Raw genomic sequence first — 17,612 nt, forward strand, 5'->3', positions numbered from 1 at the left:
GCTCGTCGGCTTCCCCCCGCCCCCCCCCCCCTCAAGCATGGGGCTGTAGTTTTAACCCCTTTGATCTGCAGCTCCGGAGGAAACCTCACTGATATGTCGAACTGTGTTTGGGTCCCTAGGAGCTGCAGCTGGCCCTTGGTGGAAGCAAGACAGACAAAAAGAGAAAACAAAAAAATAAGGATTTGGGTGGCTGGAGGAAAAAAGGACAGTGAGAGGGAGTGTGTGCTTGGGGAAGGGGAGATACTAATTTTTCTGACCTGTCTTCTTCTGCAGTTTGTCTGTGTGGAAAGTATGGTGACAGCTATTATTGACATGTTCCCGAGAGTGTTTCGGAAGAAGGGGCGTCGGGAGCTGCTGATCCTGGCCATTGCAGTCAAATGCTACCTGCTGGGCTTATTGCTGGTCACTGAGGTAAGAAAGGAGTAGCTGGGGTATACAGTCAAGCACCATAAACCATGATAGACTGGTCTGGAGGAGTGGTTGGAGACAGTAAGCTTGTCTTTGATGCTGTTAGTTATCCTTAATTTCTAACGCATTAGCTGGTGTCTCTCACAGCTGGTGCTGCTTTTACCCTGTGTGATGCTAGTGTACTTGCTGCATAACTGACCCTTACAGAGAGATGGTCCCACAGCCCAGAGAGACTGCCTGACATACAACTTCATGCAAATACCAGGCCTGGTGGCTAAAACAAGCTGAGCTGCACAAGCAGAAGCTCTTCTAAGGGCAGCGATCATTTGTTGCCTACTTTCCACAAGAAGCAGAGCAGCAAGAGGGGAGCTTGGGTGTAATGGCTGCACTGTAACCCTGCCTGGGCCACTGGAGAGCCTGTGATTCCTGGGACCAGAAGCAGCAGAGCTGAGTCAGTGCAATGCTGTGCGCACGGTGTTTGCCCTGGTCTGCAGCTAATAGCCAAGCACCTCTGCCTGCACAGGCATGTGCTGTGCTGCAGTGTGCGTGCATGCTGCGTGCTTGGGCAAGGGTCTTAGCGTTCCTCTGTGTTGCCTCCACGTGCTGTTTAGTGACAGCTAGTTCCATCTAAACATCTTAGACATCACTGAATGATCCTCCAACAGGATCCTGACTAAAGATTTGCTGAAGGCAGCTTCCACTGCAATCGAGAGATCTTTGAGTGAAGCTGCATTAAGGGTTCCCATGGCTTTTGCATGCCCCCTTGCATGGAGGCATCTAGTCCCATCACTGCAGGATGTCACCTCATATGTGGTGGGATGAAGGGGTAATTGCTCTGCTACTCTGGCAGTGTCTAGAGCCCTTCAGCACTCTTTGAAAGCATCTGCTTGACTCATATTTTACGGACTTTCTCTTTGAGAAAGCACATGAAAGGATGAGAGAGGAGTTGTCCACTGAGCTGTACAGGTAGCTGATGGCAGCTATGCAGGGCTCAGCTTAAGGGCAGAGGCAGCAGGGGAGCCACATGTCTTTGCCATCACAGAGCTTGCATCTTGATCAATATGTAAAGATGGATGCAGCTAAAATTAGGTACGTGAATGTGGGGATGCTCAGGATCCCAATTTCTTGGGTGCAAAATTCTGCACTGATACATGGTATTTTGAAATGATGCTGGAAACTTGCTAACTGACTTAAAACAAGCAAACAAACTGGCTCCTGCTCCTGTGGACATAGAAATCAGCATAGCCCAGCAGTATCATAAAATGGGCATAAAATGCTCTCCTGCCACCAGGCCGGGCTGTCTTTTTGGGATAGAGTGAGGGCAACCCCAAGAGAAGGCTCTCCTCCTTTGCCCAATTGCTCTAGGTGCAGTGTTTCTGCTGCTGTTCTTCTGCTTGACTCAGTCATTTTCCCTTCATATGTAATAGTCCTGCCATGACTCTCTCTTCTACCTTTTCAACAGGGTGGGATGTACATCTTCCAGCTCTTTGACTACTATGCTGCCAGTGGCACGTGCCTGCTCTTCCTGTCCATTTTTGAAGTGATAAGTGTAGGATGGGTGTATGGTAAGTAGCGGACAAAAACCCTTGTTGCTGTTTGTCAAGGCAAGGATGTGGGCTTGAGAAATGGGACTGGATAAAAAAGATCCTTAGGGGGATCCAAAGAGATGCTGTAATTTCCCTCTTTCTTGTCTGGTTTCCACTGTTTCCTTGCAACATTTCCTAATTGCTCCACGTTTAGAGGAGGAATGGCTTTTCCCTCTCTGAAGGTTCTTCATGTTGAACTACCTTGCTGCTCTTCCCAGCTGCCCTTTGAATTAGAAAATCAGCGATAGAGGAGTGACTGCTGTTCTTCAGTCTCTGTTACAGTCTGCTTACATTGCGCCTTTAGTTTAGTCCTGTCTAAATGCTGGGATGCAGGCTTGCTGTGTGTTACTTTTGTGACGGTACACGCTTCCTGTTGGCATGGGCTGTGACGGCACTCCTCAAAGAGATGGGAGGGACTGCTTTGACTCTCAGTGAAGTCTGTAACTAAACTACTCAGGAGCAGGATTAAACTGAGCTCCGCGAACTCTCAGAAGGAAATCAACTGCTTGTTAGTCTGTAACTGTTAGCAGTAAGAAGAGTATCCTGCGATATCCTACGGGAGATCTCTTCCCTGCAAGCACACAGGCTGCAGTTCATCTCTCTTAAGCTTGCATCAAGGCTGGCAGTTTTCAAGCAAAGGGTCTAGCTGTGCTGCTCTCTCTCCTTAGCTTCCTGGAGCTACAGAACCTCAGTACCTGTAAGGATTGTGGAAAGCTATATCAGATTCCAGCTTAGACCAGACCCTCAGCATCCCACAATCACACACCTCCTGGCTCCCAGCAATGCCAAGCAGCATGGTCATCCTAACCCAGGGAAATTATTGCAGGCATGAGCATCGTGTTGTGTCTCTCTCGATGGCCAGGAGTGGATGTTCAGGGAAGACTACAACAGCAGAAAAGTTAGCAATGAAACTTTCTGTGAATATTCTTCCATCTTCTAACAACTTATTACAGAACCGTAGAATGGTTTGGGTTGGAAAGTAACTTGAAGATCATCGAGTTCCAACCCCCCTGCCATGGGCAGGGACACCTCCCACTAGACCAGGTTGCTCAAAGCCTCATCCAGCCTGGCCTTGAACACCTCCAGGGACGGGGCATCCACAACTTCCCTGGGCAACCTGTTCCCGTACCTCACCACCCTCATAGTAAAAAATGTCTTCCTTATATTCAGTTGAAATCTACCCTCTTTCAGTTTAAAACTGTTACCCCTTGTCTTGTCACTACAAATCCTGGTAAAAAGCCTCTCTCTGTCTTTCTTACAAGCCCCCTTTATATATCAAATGGCCACAACAAGGTCTTCCCAGAGCCTTCTCCAGGCTGAACAACCCCAACTCTCTCAGCCTTTCATCACAGCAGAAGTGTTTCAGCCCTCTGATCATTTTGATGGGCCTTCTCTGGACCCACTCTAACAGGTCCATTTCTTTCTTGTGCTGGGGGTCCCAGAGCCAGATGCAATACTCAGCTTGTTGCTCAGGGATTTCAAGAGCCAGAAGTGACATCTATTTGTTTCTCTTATGTTAATTTTTCCAGTTGACTCAGGCAAGCATTTATCATCCACAAAATCCTGCAGCAAGGAGCTTCATGGCTTGGCCAGATACTGTGTGAGGAGTCACTCTCTTTTCCTTGTTTTGAATCTGCCACCTGCTAATTTAATTTGGCACCACCTTTGTCTTATTTTAGAAGTGACAGTGAGCAGTCAGTCCCTGTGTGCTCCTTTTGGTGCTTACCGTTTTTATAGAGGTTTCGTTGTCTGTAGTGCAGTGGCTGATGAAGGGGTTATCAGTTTCTCCAAACACTTTATGTACAGCAGGAGCCAACTGCTGGTCTGGATGGACTCCTCTCTTGCCGTAATGGGAGCAGGTCCTGCTGCTTGGGCTTGACCTTGACCTTGGGAGAATACAAGAGAAGTAGATCTGTAAGACATTTATTCTCAAGAGATGTCCTGCAAAGAAAGATCACTTGGGAGCTTGCAATACCAAACCTTGGCCAACTTTTATCTTAGAGTTGTCTTCTGCCCAGCCCTTGTGGGATTTCCAGGGGGATGGAGATTCCCATCCATCTGTAACAGGGCTTCATCATCACCATGCTCAGTTGCATTAAGCTGAATTATGCTTTAATGTATAGGAGCCCCCTGCCATTTTTACAGTCACAGAGGCCATGTGCCTTTTCTGATGACCCATGGAGCGGAGTAATTGCAGACAATGAACAGCAGCAGAGGGGGTGCTGCCCCTGCAGCCTGTAAGGGGGGACAGAGCAGCTGGGGACTGAGAAATGGTCTTTTCCCTCATCACCGTGGGTTCGTTTGCCCCACTCCACACAGCGGGATTTTATCCTCTTGATGATCTGTTTTGCATCGATGGACTCATTTTGATCTGAAATGTAGTCAGGGGCCCAACATGGGGCATCTCAGTGGGAAAAAAGTGTCTGGTACTAAGTAATGTTTTTTTTCCCAGCCTCCAAATTGTCAGGGCTGAGCCTCTTGCTTACGCTGTGAAGAATTACAGCATTTTTGCTAACACAAATATGCATTCTGAGTTTCCCCTCTCTCAGCACATACGCCAACCACCCACCACTTGGCAGCTTCCCTCTGCTGCCAGGCAGCTGCTCTTGCAAAGATCTGAGGATTTCCTCAGGTACTGCTCTCTCTGCTTGTGAAAGGATCGCCCAGCATCAGACCTGCTGATCCCATTCATTAGAGGAGCTGGAGGGTTTTGGGGTCTTTTTTCCCCCCTCTCTTCCTTCTACTTTGGGACAGGCAGCCCTCATATAAGGGGTTTGAGCACTGGTATTCACATGATGCCACTGAAATGTGCTGCAGAGAGGATGTTTTCCAGGCATTCACAGCATGCACATTAAGATTAGCTGTTCCAGGAGAAAGCAAGTGCCTCTGTCACTGCAGGAGAGCCATGCTGGAACCATTAGGACTGTTGACAAAGCTAAAGCAAACTGATGCCAGAGGGTACCTGTGGGCGGCCCTAGGGTAAATCTGTGTTGTGCTTGCTTTCTCTTGCTCTCTTGCTCACATGCAGCGTGGCTACCAGAAGCAGCAGCCTCCTTCTGCCTGGATCCTGGCTGTCGGGCTTGCACTAGCTGCTTGTGCTTTATCCTCAGGGATACACCGGCGACAGGCAATCTTACATGCTTATTTATGGATCATAGGGCCCTCCACTGTGCACCTGGTACCCAACGGGTGCTCAGTAGTTGCAGTACTGCAATGCTTCTGCTGCTGGCACCTTGCACTGGTTTGGTGCAGGTGTTGATGCTGCAGCTTTGGGACAGGAAGGGAGCAGATACAAGCTTAGCACTATGGCATAGAGCTGGGGTCATCACCTATTGTAATCTTGTGGATGAAATTCAATATAGATGAATGCAAATAAATGCAGCTTGGGAGAAAATATTTAAAAGGGAGGGCTTATTCATAGATTCCAAACTAGCAGATCTGTGAAACTCACTGTTTCTGAATATTGTGAAAATAAAATCAAATCTTCATGCCTTTCAGTTTGGGTATTACTTGATTACTTTTTCATCTGCCTTTTTACAGAACATTTAAAACCTCCTGTTCACATACTCTCTGAGGACGTTCATGTCAGGTCCCATTGTGTTTCATCACATCACCTGCTGATTGCCACAGCGGCTGTGGAAATGCAGGACATGCTGTACTATGGAGAATAGGGATAAAGACAGGTGGAGACACATCGCAGCTAACAACATAAGTTTTGGGTTGTTTTCTTGGTGTAGGATGGATGTCTGTTGTGTCTTTCCTTGTGTTTGGCATGTTTTTATTTCTTTAATTGCTATGTCTCTTCCACTGGATCCAGATTTGCGGTGAAACTTTGTCTTCCACAAAGTTGTATTATGAATAATAATACAGACTTACCTGCCATAAGCCTGACATCCCAGTGTGTTTCTGTAGAAACACTGTATGGTAAAAAAGACTGTGCTGTGCTCATATTCTGAACTGCAAGTCGCACCATTTTAATCTCTCTCCTTTTTTTTTCACCCCATGAAAGATTTTGGCTTTTTGGCAAAATAATTTTTTTATATCAGCTCCCTTTCATCCCTGGTGTATTTTCAGAAATGCTATCTGAAGCCTCATGATATTTACAGCTTGGAAGTTTTAGGGTTCTGTTCTCTGGTGCAGGCTGGGCTCCCACACAAGGCTACGTGTCCCTTGATATGCTACAGCTTGTTGTCTTTGCTTGAGGCTACTTGTTAACTTGCCAGCTGAAGATGAACCACGGGGTATTCAAAGAACCTGCTCCAACCCACCAACCCCCCCAAATACTTCAAAAAGCTGGGTTTAAAAGAGCTTTCCTACAAACATTAGTCATGAGATATAGAAAATAATGCAAAGAATTACAAAAAAGAAAAGCACACATAACGTGCTTGTGTAGAATTAATACATTTAAAGGAAACATAATACAGGAATTTAATTCTAATATATGAAAACCACAAACCAAAATAAAACCCACCAAACCCCAAACACTCTCAGCTGTGGCCAGTCCTCTAGGCACATATTTTGCCCTGCCCAGCCTTCTGGTGTTAAGATGCAAAGAAGCAAGGTCTCATCATGCTTCCAGGTGAAAACTGTGGCATGTTCTTGAGTTCGCAGTGGGATGAACACCCCTAAAAGCAGAGCCCTTCTTTATCAGCTAAGCACTGTGATTAAACTTCAATACAACAAATCTGGTATTATTTCATCCCAGAGCTAACCCTTTCTATGGACAGGCTAGCTCCATTTTCTTGTCTAATACTGTTACTCTCTTTTACCTGAGGCAGTCTCATATAGTACGTCTGGTTAGCTCTAGTTAGGAAGAAGTTAGGGCATCTTATGTGAATGACTTTTTTATTCTTCTTCATTTTACATCTCTTTTTGTCCAACATTAGGCTCTTGTTCCTTGAAGACTTCCTAGAGCTTACTACAAGGCCTGCTGAAGTCCATCTGCATTAAGCTGTCTCCTTTATATACCATTGCATACGTTTCCTCTTCGTGCTTTGGGTTGGGAAGAGTCAATGCATAGGGTCTGGCCAGTGGCAGGACTTTTAGATGCTCTTCAGAGGTTTATCCCACTGTGATGCACCATGAGGTTCTGGTGGGTGCTGCATATTGTGGACAACATAATCTAGCAGGTGAGACTAATGAGAGGAGAGTAAGATCAGGCACCCATTGGACAGTAAAACAATGCTTGCAAATGGATGATTTGGCTTCCAGCAGAGTTTGGATTGCCAGGTCTTCTTATGCCAAAAGAAAAAAAAAAATCTGTGGAAAGCAGGCTCTTCATGACACGGGAAATGGCCATCTCAGTGGGGATTCTTGACATGACTTCCCTGGTATGCCAATCTGGTTACAAGAGAGGGTTTTGTTTGGTGTCCCCCACTCTCTTTGCTCCTTTTGGCACTCTGGGCTCATACAATCCCATGTGCTTAACCTGCAAGAGCTTTCTCTTGCTGACCTCTAAACCAGGCACCCTTCCTTGCCTTGTGCCAGTCCTTACCAGCTCTTAGAGGCACATAGACTATATCTTCTTGCTTACAGCTGCTGCTGTCTGAAGGATAGGGCATTTCTTCTATGTCAAGCTTTCTGATAACTTGTGGCTGAAGTTAAAAACCTCCATCTATATTTAGCCACAGATGGGCCTTTTCAATGACAGAAAAGCCCATTACCTACTGCTATTTTATTAGGATAACCATTTTTTTGCCAGGAGTAAACACTGAGGATAAAGAAAGTTGGGATATGATGTGAGTAGTGGTTGAAGGAAATGACAGTTATCTGACCTCTGACTTTGTCTCTGTGCTGGCTGGTGGCCAAGGTGCCAACCGCTTCTATGACAACATTGAGGACATGATTGGTTTCCGGCCGTGGCCCTTGATCAAGATATGCTGGCTGGCGTTCACCCCGGGTCTGTGCTTGGTAAGTGCGGTTATGACAACATGGCATGTTATTCTGGGTCCCTGGGTTCTCAGTGGAAAAGGTTGGTTTGTCTTCAAGGTGCTGCTGTAATTTTTTCAAACTGCTACGGAGAAGTAGAGGCTTATCCATAGCTGAGGTGGCAATTTATTTCTTTTGTAAAGCCTTATCTTTTGCCTGGAAAATTAATTGAGCCTGAAAAGCCACTTGTTTACTGTGAAGGCAAATGGAAATGTACCCTCAAAGTCTGGAGAGGTTTAGTCAAATTACTTTTGAATAGAAGACCAATGAGAATTACCCTGTTCTGAAATACTTGCTTCAGCAAGTTCCTGTGGCCTCCTGTGGTTCAGAAATATCTTTCCATGGCTGTTTGCTTTCTATGTTATTAAATCTTTAAAAATTCTGTGACAACTGTGTTTAAAGAACTACACCCTGAGTCAGGCAAGCTCTTGCCTGTTTTGAGTTTGTGTCCAGTCTTTCTCCACTGACTTTTACATAATTTCTGAGCCAAATTCTGTTCCTGCATCTGAAGTTGAGAGTTATTTTCTTTGACCTCAATGGGAAAACAGATGGGATCTACAGCTACAGCTTACAAAAGATTTCTAGTCCTTTGTCGTCAGGCTCCAGCAGGAGTTGAGTATCAGGCAAATTTTTAAGGCAAGCCTGATCCAGCCAAAATCACCTGAGAGCTCTGTGGCTAGAGAGCCCCAAGAGGGTTAAATCTGTGCCCGTGTGATACTTCTGGGGGGCTTCTGCCAGGGAAAACAACAATTCCTTAATTTGAATAAATTGCTGTGTCCATGTTTGTGGACCTTCAAAGCTGCTGCCAACTTTGCTTAGGCTGAACCCTTAGGCAGCCTGAAGGCTTTACACTGAGCAGAAGCCTGTCCCTGGCTCTGAGATAACTCCATGTGCAATCAGCACACACCAAGCTCTTCCTTGCTGCCTCTAGCAGGGTTCGTGCTAGCTCCTGCAAAACAGCAAGCACACTCATTGCCACCCAGAAGGTGCTTGCAGGGTGGCCAGGCTGTCTGGCTTGGCTGCTCCCTTTGGTCTGGCTATGTCTGCATTTTTTGCTCCTCAGGCCGTCTTCCTGTTTTCCCTGATCAAGTACACCCCCTTGAAATACAACAATTCCTATGTGTACCCGCCCTGGGGCTACATGGTGGGCTGGATGATGGCACTCTCCTCCATGCTCTGTGTTCCTCTCCACGCAATCTTCATGCTCCTGAAAACCAAAGGACCCCTGAAGCAGGTACTGAAATTGTGGTCACTGGGCAAGTTGCTATTGCTTCCCCAAGATGGCTGATGGGAAGGGCCCCAGGGAAGATGCACGTGGCATATTTCTCCTCTGATAAGGCAAGGGAGGGTGAGGGTGACCCTTCCCCAGAATTCCCTATAGTTCTTGTTGGTATTTTGGAGGTCTTGGAGAGTCTCAGCGCAGCTCCCACAGTGATCATCAAATGTCCAGAGTCTTCCACAAGACATTGCACCACCGTGCTCAGTGCAATATGTAGATATATGCAGCGTGTCTCTAGCACTGGCTCCACTGGATCGCAGAGGACCCTCTCAGTGTGGGCTATCTGAGGCCAGAGGCTGAATGATTTGGTTTGTGGTTCAGGTGGTCCCACTCTTCATGTAAGTAAAGATAACATGCCACCACCTTTGTCTCCTCTTCTGTTACTGACTGGTGCCAGTGCAAAGCAGGTGCAATCTGTTTTACCTTTTCTTCTTGTCCTTGCACCTGCTTCCCTTTTGGTTCTGGGTCAGGATCATGTTATTTTCTCTGAAGAAATTACCCATGTTTAGTAAAGGAGACATGCTCACGGAGCTGTAAATGTCAACCCTGTGCCATACCCAAGTCTGTCCTCTTTCACTGTAGACACCATGTCCCTATCCTAGGAAGAGCTGTGTCTAGGAAGATGGTGTCATGGAGATGACACCCCACCTGACCCATGAAGAAAGACCTGAGTGATGTACAGTGCATATACATTTCTACACTAATTTCTAGTCCTTCCGCATCCTCACTGGCTGTAGGCTCATCTGTGGTTAGTTGCAGGGGGAGCAGATGGATAGGGCATGGGAGCATCCCTGTGGCTGTGGTGTAGGTGTGACAGTCACATTGTGCTGCCTTTGGCCCTTGGGCCTACTGGTTGCCATTGGTGGCCATGAAGAGACAACAAGGTTGGGAGGGAGCTGGGAGCTGTACACCTTTCGGTATGAGGGACTCCAGGTGAATTTTGTGCCAAGGTGGTGTGATATGATTTAGTCCAAGTTCAGACCTTGAGTCCTGCCTCTTACAGCCCTCTCCTGTGCTCCAGTCCATTCAGCAGTAATGTGTCTGTCCTTTCCCATGGCTGGTTTGAGTGTTTTGACTGGGTGGCTGACAACATGTCTGACTCCCCACAGCTCAGAGGTTTCATATGTCTAAATGAGGACTTGGAGCTGTCAGTGAAGTAATTGCCCAAATGTCCTGCCTGCTAAACAAGCAATATTTATTACCTGTTGCAAGGTGCTTGGAGCCCTTGGACTGAAATGCTGCTGTGAGTAGTATTAATGCTTATTTTACAGCACATCTGAGGAATTGATTTGGCCAATTTCAGGTGGAGGGTTTTTCTATTTGCCCTGGTTTAAATTATATTAGTTTTAATTCCCAGGGACTTCTCAGTTATATTAGTAGGAAGAAACTTCTGAGGATGTGGTTTAGGCATGCAGGAAGGAATTGGCTGCTAAACCTGAGTTGATTCAGGAGAGAATCAAAACCAACCACGCAATACCTTCTGGAATAGTTGCACCTGTTTTGAAAACAGGTTTTTCTCAAAACATACCTGTTCCCTTCTTCCAGTCACACCCCAGAAATGTAGTGAATTAATTTCCTGACACAGATGCTTCCAGGAACAGTGCCTTTAAACTGAATATTCCAAACCATTTGCTGAAAGCAAGTTTGTAATTGGTAATTATGATCAGTAACTGCAACAAACTGATTCCTCTTGTTATATTTCGCTGATCAAGAAATACAAACATCATTTCCTCATGTGTCTGATGAAGACAGCTCGAGCTCCAAAGACTGAAGACTCATGATGAACTGCTCACAGAGCAGCTGTAGGCCAAGGCCGATTTCAGAAATCATGGGGCAACTAGTTTTGAATAAATGAGCAAAATCCAAGATTCTGGCAGGGACTTTACAAGGAGCGGAAACACTGAAATTAATCCAATGAGTCATGGGCGAATTGACTGCTCTGCTTGTGATGCACTCTGCAAGGGAGGAGCATGCAATGGCCTGAACAGGTTGTGATGGAAAAAGTTAGTAACTGTGAAAGTTGGTATTCAGCACGGAAGTGATGTGCTAGCCCATGGAGCTGGGCAGGCAGCTGCGGGACACTGCATGTTACTTGGTGTTGGAAGGAGCCTAGGTGCTCAAGTGTGTGGTACCAGAGGGGTTTCAAAAATGGGATGAGAAAGACCAGAAATTCACAGCAACGGTCTCTGCCTGCCACCCTGTTTTGTACCTTAGCAGGAGATGCCCAACACTTTATGATGGTCAGACCATTTGGAAAGCTCCACAGCTCCCACAGAATTCAATGGGAAGCATGGCTGCTTGGCATAGGGGAAAAAAAAGGGGGCTTTATGGTGTTTTTTCCGTGGCCACAGAAAATGTCTGTAGGGCTAATCACTAGCGTCCCTCCTGGAAACATGTTTGTGAGGAGCCTTGTACGTTGGGTTGTCAGTCCACAGCCCAGCTTTGAGCTCAGAGGTGGAATAATTGTTGTCAAGAGCAGTTAAAGCGAGTCTACTCTCCTTCCTCTCCCTTTCACAGCCATTCATCAGGAGAGGAGCTGGGAGGATTAGCTCTCTAGATGCCTTTGCCCCCAGCAATGGTTGTGGATCACTATTGGGTGTCAGTTTGTTTATCAGCTTAATTAACAGAGACTTCCCCTCCACAGCGGCTGACGCAGCTGATTTCCCCAGCAGAGGATCTGCCGCAGCCGAAGAAGCACGTGGCGAGTCTATCCAAACAGGGATGGTCCCCTCCGGTCCAGGTGCTCAGCATCACAGAGAGAGAAACTCACTTCTGAGGCACTGGGGATGTCTCCTCCATACCCTGGGCTGATTCGCTTTCTCCTCAAAGTGGTTTATTTTCTGTCCTGGACTCTTCCCTCCTCTCCCTCAGATCTGAGACAGAAGCATCTGGGACATCCTCTCTTTCCAGCCAGCTGGTTGCACCCACCGGGGACAGTGTTTCTTTTGACACCCTGGGGACAACTTTCCCTGTCAGCAGCTGGGAAGAGAGCAACATGCTTTTGTTCAAAGTGTACTCCAGTATTGACACTGGTGGGGAAGAGAAAAACAGTGTTTTAACAAAAAAAATAAAATAAAATAAAAAAAGGGATCGTGTTGGGAGGAGGAAAGGAAACCACAGCAGTGAGAGAGCAGAGAATAACGGTGTGCAGGAGCAAAGTTAGGGATGCAAAGCACAAAATGATGAGGTGTTAGTGTGGGGGATAAGTAAGTTGGTTCAGAAGTACATAAGAAACTGGAGGATGACAAAGGAAAGTGCATTGCTAGGTCACCTATGTACGAGGGAGAGGGAGCCAGGAACATATCATAAGCAATGATAAAAGAAGGCTGCAGTGTTAATAGTTACAGTTTCAGTTGTCACTGAAGGGGAAGAGAATGACAGGGTGTTCGATGTAATCATAGTTATTGGTGATGGATCTCCAGGCAGTCTCAGGATGGAAAGGGGGTGAGGAATAACTATTTAGGGGACTCGCTCTTGGTCAAAGCTACACAGCCCAGTGAAAATGCATCTGAGAGTGAAACAGCGGAATATTTGACAATTCTTTCAGAAAATCTATAGAGTGCAGAAAAAGTCCCAGTACAGCTGTTAAAAAAAAAAAAAAAAGGAAAAAAAAAAGAAAAAAAAAAAAAAAGAGCTGCAGCACAGCAGGGAGAAATGAGACCCTGGGGACTGCACGCCCAAAATTTAACTGCACTGCTGGGGCATTTTATAGAGGAATTAATGAAGGAGCTGATGGGCCTGATTCTGTGCTGCAGAGTAGCTTTGGGGCAAGGGTGGGAGAAAGATTGCTCTCCCTCAGATTTGCTGCAGATGACTGCTCAGGGGATAAGGAAGACAAAATCAAGCACAATAATCATAAGCTAGGCAAAATAAGGCAATAATTAATAGGTAAGATGGGTTCGTTGGAAGCAGATTGTGTTGAATTAAAGGTCTCTTGTTGCCAGGGTAGTCATGAATGCAAGGCAATGGCTGGGAGGGATTGCACTCGGATGCAGTGTTTGGTGTGATGCCACACAGCTCTGTCCTGTGGGGGCTGGGGTTGTAAAACTCCCTGCCAAAACCTGCTTGAATGCCTGTCAGAATTTCACATTCAAGACCATGGGAAAAGCCCATGGCAGGATATCCTCGGGAGCTTTGCTGCAGTCGAGGGTACCTGCGCCGGTGCACAGCTGTGTTGCAATAGCAGCACATCAAACCATCCCGGAGAATGGCCATTAAAAAAATCAGAGATGCCACAGGCTCCTTTCCCTTGTTCCTCGTTCCAAGTAATTGCTTCTCCCCGTGCTGTGTGAAGATAAACCACCAGCACTGAAAGTAAGCGGGAAAATCGGGCCTCATCTGTGCAATGCGCTACCTATTCCAATTGCTATGGGAACCTTATCTTTTGCAGTTTCCTGTGAGTTTAACTGGTGAATTAACATAGGGCAATCTTTTCTCCATTTAATTTCCTTTCCTTTAAAAACTAAAAGCTACAAACTGTTGGTGAAATGAACACTGAAAGTCAAGTATCAAAATTTGTACCTCTCTGGGACATTATTGTTTGGAGATGATTTACTCTAAAAGGTAGAGATAGCTGGCACATCTCATTCTTGTTCCCTGCAAAGGACTGCAGCACCACATAAGATACCATTTATTTTATTTCTATTTTTTCAAGAGCTAAATGTCACATTGCAGCAATAGTCGTGGGAAGAGCTTAACATCCAGAGGCTTGCAGTCAGGCCTCACGGTAAGTATTTTGGTGTTTTTTCCTCTCCCTCCCAGCAGCGTTGCTCACCATTTGGTGGGGGGAGCAGCTCCCTGCAGTGGGTCTCTGCAGGCAGCTGGAGAAAAAGCCAGTGGCTGCCACCAAGGAGCAGCAGCACCAGGGTGGCACAGCACCCTCAGCTGGAGGGATCACTGCCCCTGAGGGTCACGGGGTGCAGCTGCCTTCGCAGTACCTGTGGTCAAAATAGCGGTATTGGTTTTGAGAAGGAAACCTGCTTTCTCTTCTTCAAGCACCAGAAAGGAAAGTTAGAGGACTGAGACTTGCCATCCAGATTCAGTCTTAGGCATTGGCATGGGTTTCTGGTACAACCCTTCATAGGTTCATTTAACCCCTTTGCTCCTGCTGCCTTGTACTGCCAGAGGAGTAATGGAGATGTGTTCACTCCCTTTTCGGATGTAGTCTGATAACAATGCAAATCACTTTTCAGTTTTGAGCGCAAATGTGGGGCTGTGTTATTGGAAATAAATACTGCATGAGCTGGTTCGTCTTTTGCTTCTCTATAATCTGATAGTAGCGTCCCACCTCTTCCTGGAAGCAGCATATTTTAATAAAGTCAGAGGAGGTATTGCTGTCCCCATTGAAAGCAATTACAAAATTCCCAGGATCAGGAAATTCATCCAGACACTTTGATTGGGATTGATAGACTGCAAGGAAGTTTAAGGGAAAGCTCAGTGATCCAAGCACACTCAGCTGGGGGAACAGGGGAAAATGCCACTGATTGCTGTCTTTTGCTATGAGACCCCCAGCACACAGGCATGGTGAGAGACCAAGTGATGGTTTGCTAAACTGATACAGACGTCTCAGGTATTGCTGCGTGCATACGACAGATCTGACAGGTCTCCATCAGCCCCTGGAAATGGCCACTTCTGTAGACTTCTGAGTCTATCTGATGGGAAATTGCTCCCTTTCTGCACACCACCACCGTGTAAATACACTATAGAAGGGATGGTATGGAAAGGAGTGAGAGGTTTTTTTCTGCCTCTAATTGTTGATAAGATGCCAAGACATAATGCAACTGAAGCTGAAGTCCAGCAGAAGTTATGAGGAGGCCATACTGTGCTGCTCCTCCTGGTTGAAGGAACGACACTGTATATAGAAGAAAGGACTATTTTCCCCCTCTCTGCTGAAAGGAAAATCAGAAAAATAGTCTGTTAAAAAAGAAACAAAGTCAAAAGGTCGTGTATTTTCCTTTCTTCATTCTCTTCTTTCTTAATTTCTTTCCTTCCCATTTTTCCCGTTCCCTCCCCTTCAGCCTTCCCTGCCTTCTTCTTTTGACAGTGTAAAATGGAAAAAAAAAAAAAAAAAAGAGAAGGAAATGATGGTTGAAAACTTGTATAGGACAACATCTGAAGAAAGAAAGATAAAACAAACAAGCCAAACAAGTTGTTATTTGCTTGCCACTCTCCCCCCACAGCTCATCCACCCTTCCAGCCAGAGAGGCTGTGACCATCCCTGTGTACACCAAACAGGCCCCTTCCCATGCCCTTCTGGCAGGTTTATTTTTCCCAAAGAGAAATATGTTGGGTTTGAGCCTCTTCCCTTAGATCTTAATCTGACTGAAGGTGATTCCTGTTCTGGCTGGACTGCTGCACCCTGCACTTGGTCAGGTAGGGTGACACTGTGGTGTCCTTTGCACAGCCCCAGGGCTGCAGCCGGCTGGGGAACCCTCTCCATCCTGGCCCTGGAGGGGTACATCCAGGCTCTGGAGGACTCTTCATAGAAATTCTTGCACTTCTACCTTTGTCCAGCATGAAATAAAATGTATTTATTCTCATTGTCAGGATATCTTCAATTTTCATTACTCCAGTCTCAACATAGTTTTTTGAGGGGAGCAGAATTGCAGTGGCATTTCATCTTGGTCGGAGCTTGGCTCTCAAACCTTCTACTGCTCCAGGTGACTATGGTAGCCCTCAGGCAAAGGACAGTGATCTGCTGTAGCTCCCAATGACCTGGAGACGCAGCTGTACCCTCTCTCCGTAAGAAAGGGGTATCCATACCATACTATAAGAGATGGTAGCCAAGTGACGTGGGTGCACAGCAAAGAACAGCCAGGAAAGAGGCAGTCTGCAGTCATGAGGGTATAGCGAGCATCAGGTTGTCTTGCTGTTCTTTGCTTTATTAAGTTACACGTGCTTACGTATGGTAACCTCTTAGTAATTAGCTGAGTCGGGTTTGAACATAATAAGAGAGGAGTAACGTTCATCAAAGGAGAAGTTTTCAAAAAGTAAGGACTAAAATTTAAGACCTGAGAGGCTGGGGAGATGTGTATATGCTGCTATCCAGTTCCTTCCACAGGGCTGCAGGGAAGGGCCAGGGTGTTAAAGTCAAAAAGTTTATTGCTGAATCTCTTGCTGGGGCCAAGAGAAGAGATGTGTCTAACAGTGCTTGGGGGGGTGGTAGGGATTTTGTTTTACTTTGTTTTGTTTTTAAACCCAAAATAAGCCCTTCCCCCTCAACTTCTCTTGCAGCATGACTGGATCTGTTTTGAATCCCTGACCCATGACTGTCTCTGCAAAGGAGGATGTGTTTTCGAAGCTGTCTGTTCTGGTTTGTCAAGCCCCAGCTTGGAAAGCTATGTGGAAAGGAAAGGGATTCCCAGGGAGAAATGCTTTCAATGGCTATGCAAAGCCAGTCATGGGCAACTCCATTCTGTCTTGCTTTTGGTGACGTGCCAAGATCATGCTGTGAAATGGTCTCTTGATTTTTTTTTCTCCTTTTTTTTTTACAGGCTGTAGAATAGTTTCTTGCCCAGCCTGGGTTACAGCCATGACGGGGAGATTTACCCCACTAGCTGTCTAGGATGGCAGCTCTGGACCAGAGGCATGCTCACACCTCTCCATTATTTGCCAGGGGCCACTGGACTTTTCCAAAATATGTTTTATCAGGTATGAGGCTTTTGTTATGCCATGGTGTAGATCGTGGTCTCTGGAGAAGGATGAGTGATTACAGGCAGTCTGGTACCCTTCTTGACCTTGTATTTCAACAGGAGATGAAACAAGCTTCTTTTTCTAGTGAAGGAATAAACCAACCCCCCAAACAAAAAAGCAACCTGTCACTTTCCCATATCCTGGAGAAGGGCCATCGCCGTGTCGTGCAACATGAATGTCCCTCCCCACACACTAGCTTTGAAGTGGGGATGAACTGAGAGCTGGAGTCCGGCGTTTCTTGACCAGACTCTCTGGGAGCAGAGGGCTTTGTGGTGGGATGCTGCAAGCAGCACCCAGGCAGGCCCAGGAGCTGCTGAAGATAAATCCCACCAGTGACAAAGCACAGCTGTGTAAATTGAAGATGCTGGGTTGTCTCTTCAGGATGACAGGAGGCAGCCTGGCAATGGGAACTGGCCCAGTGCTGAGGCTTAATCTCATAACTTTGGGGAAAACATGTCCAGGTGGTGTTAGTTTTCTGTGCTACATTTTTGGATGAGGCTTGAATTCCTCAGACAGACCAGGGGACTGTGGCTCACATTGGCACAGGTGTGATGTGTATGTCAGTCATGTAACAGGGAGACGGCAGTGGAGTCCTCTCTCCCATGCGGTCCTGTCCCATCACCAACACTGGCCTCTCCCATTCCTAGCTGCTTTTGCAGAGCTCAGCTTCACACCTGCTGCTTAGCTAAAGTGTAAGCTACCAGCTAAGTAAAACTGGA

The 17,612-nt window shown here is 46.4% G+C and overlaps 1 protein-coding gene across 1 annotated transcript in view; it reads left to right on the top strand.

Annotated features, from left to right (window-relative positions):
* LOC104469486 (sodium- and chloride-dependent betaine transporter-like) overlaps positions 1-11,977 on the top strand; it is a gene marked incomplete at its 5' end in the record, with an annotated part of 16,231 nt that extends 4,254 nt beyond the window's left edge. Inside the window, 5 exons of the mRNA XM_010083999.1 lie at positions 274-411; positions 1,871-1,973; positions 7,804-7,904; positions 8,986-9,156; positions 11,846-11,977. Coding sequence (XP_010082301.1) covers positions 274-411; positions 1,871-1,973; positions 7,804-7,904; positions 8,986-9,156; positions 11,846-11,977 — 645 coding nt within the window. The remainder of the gene's footprint in view (positions 1-273; positions 412-1,870; positions 1,974-7,803; positions 7,905-8,985; positions 9,157-11,845) is intronic.
* Positions 11,978-17,612: the final 5,635 nt, after the last annotated feature.

This window comes from Pterocles gutturalis, unplaced genomic scaffold (assembly GCF_000699245.1).
Source record: "Pterocles gutturalis isolate BGI_N339 unplaced genomic scaffold, ASM69924v1 scaffold18285, whole genome shotgun sequence".
NCBI lineage: Eukaryota > Metazoa > Chordata > Aves > Pterocliformes > Pteroclidae > Pterocles > Pterocles gutturalis.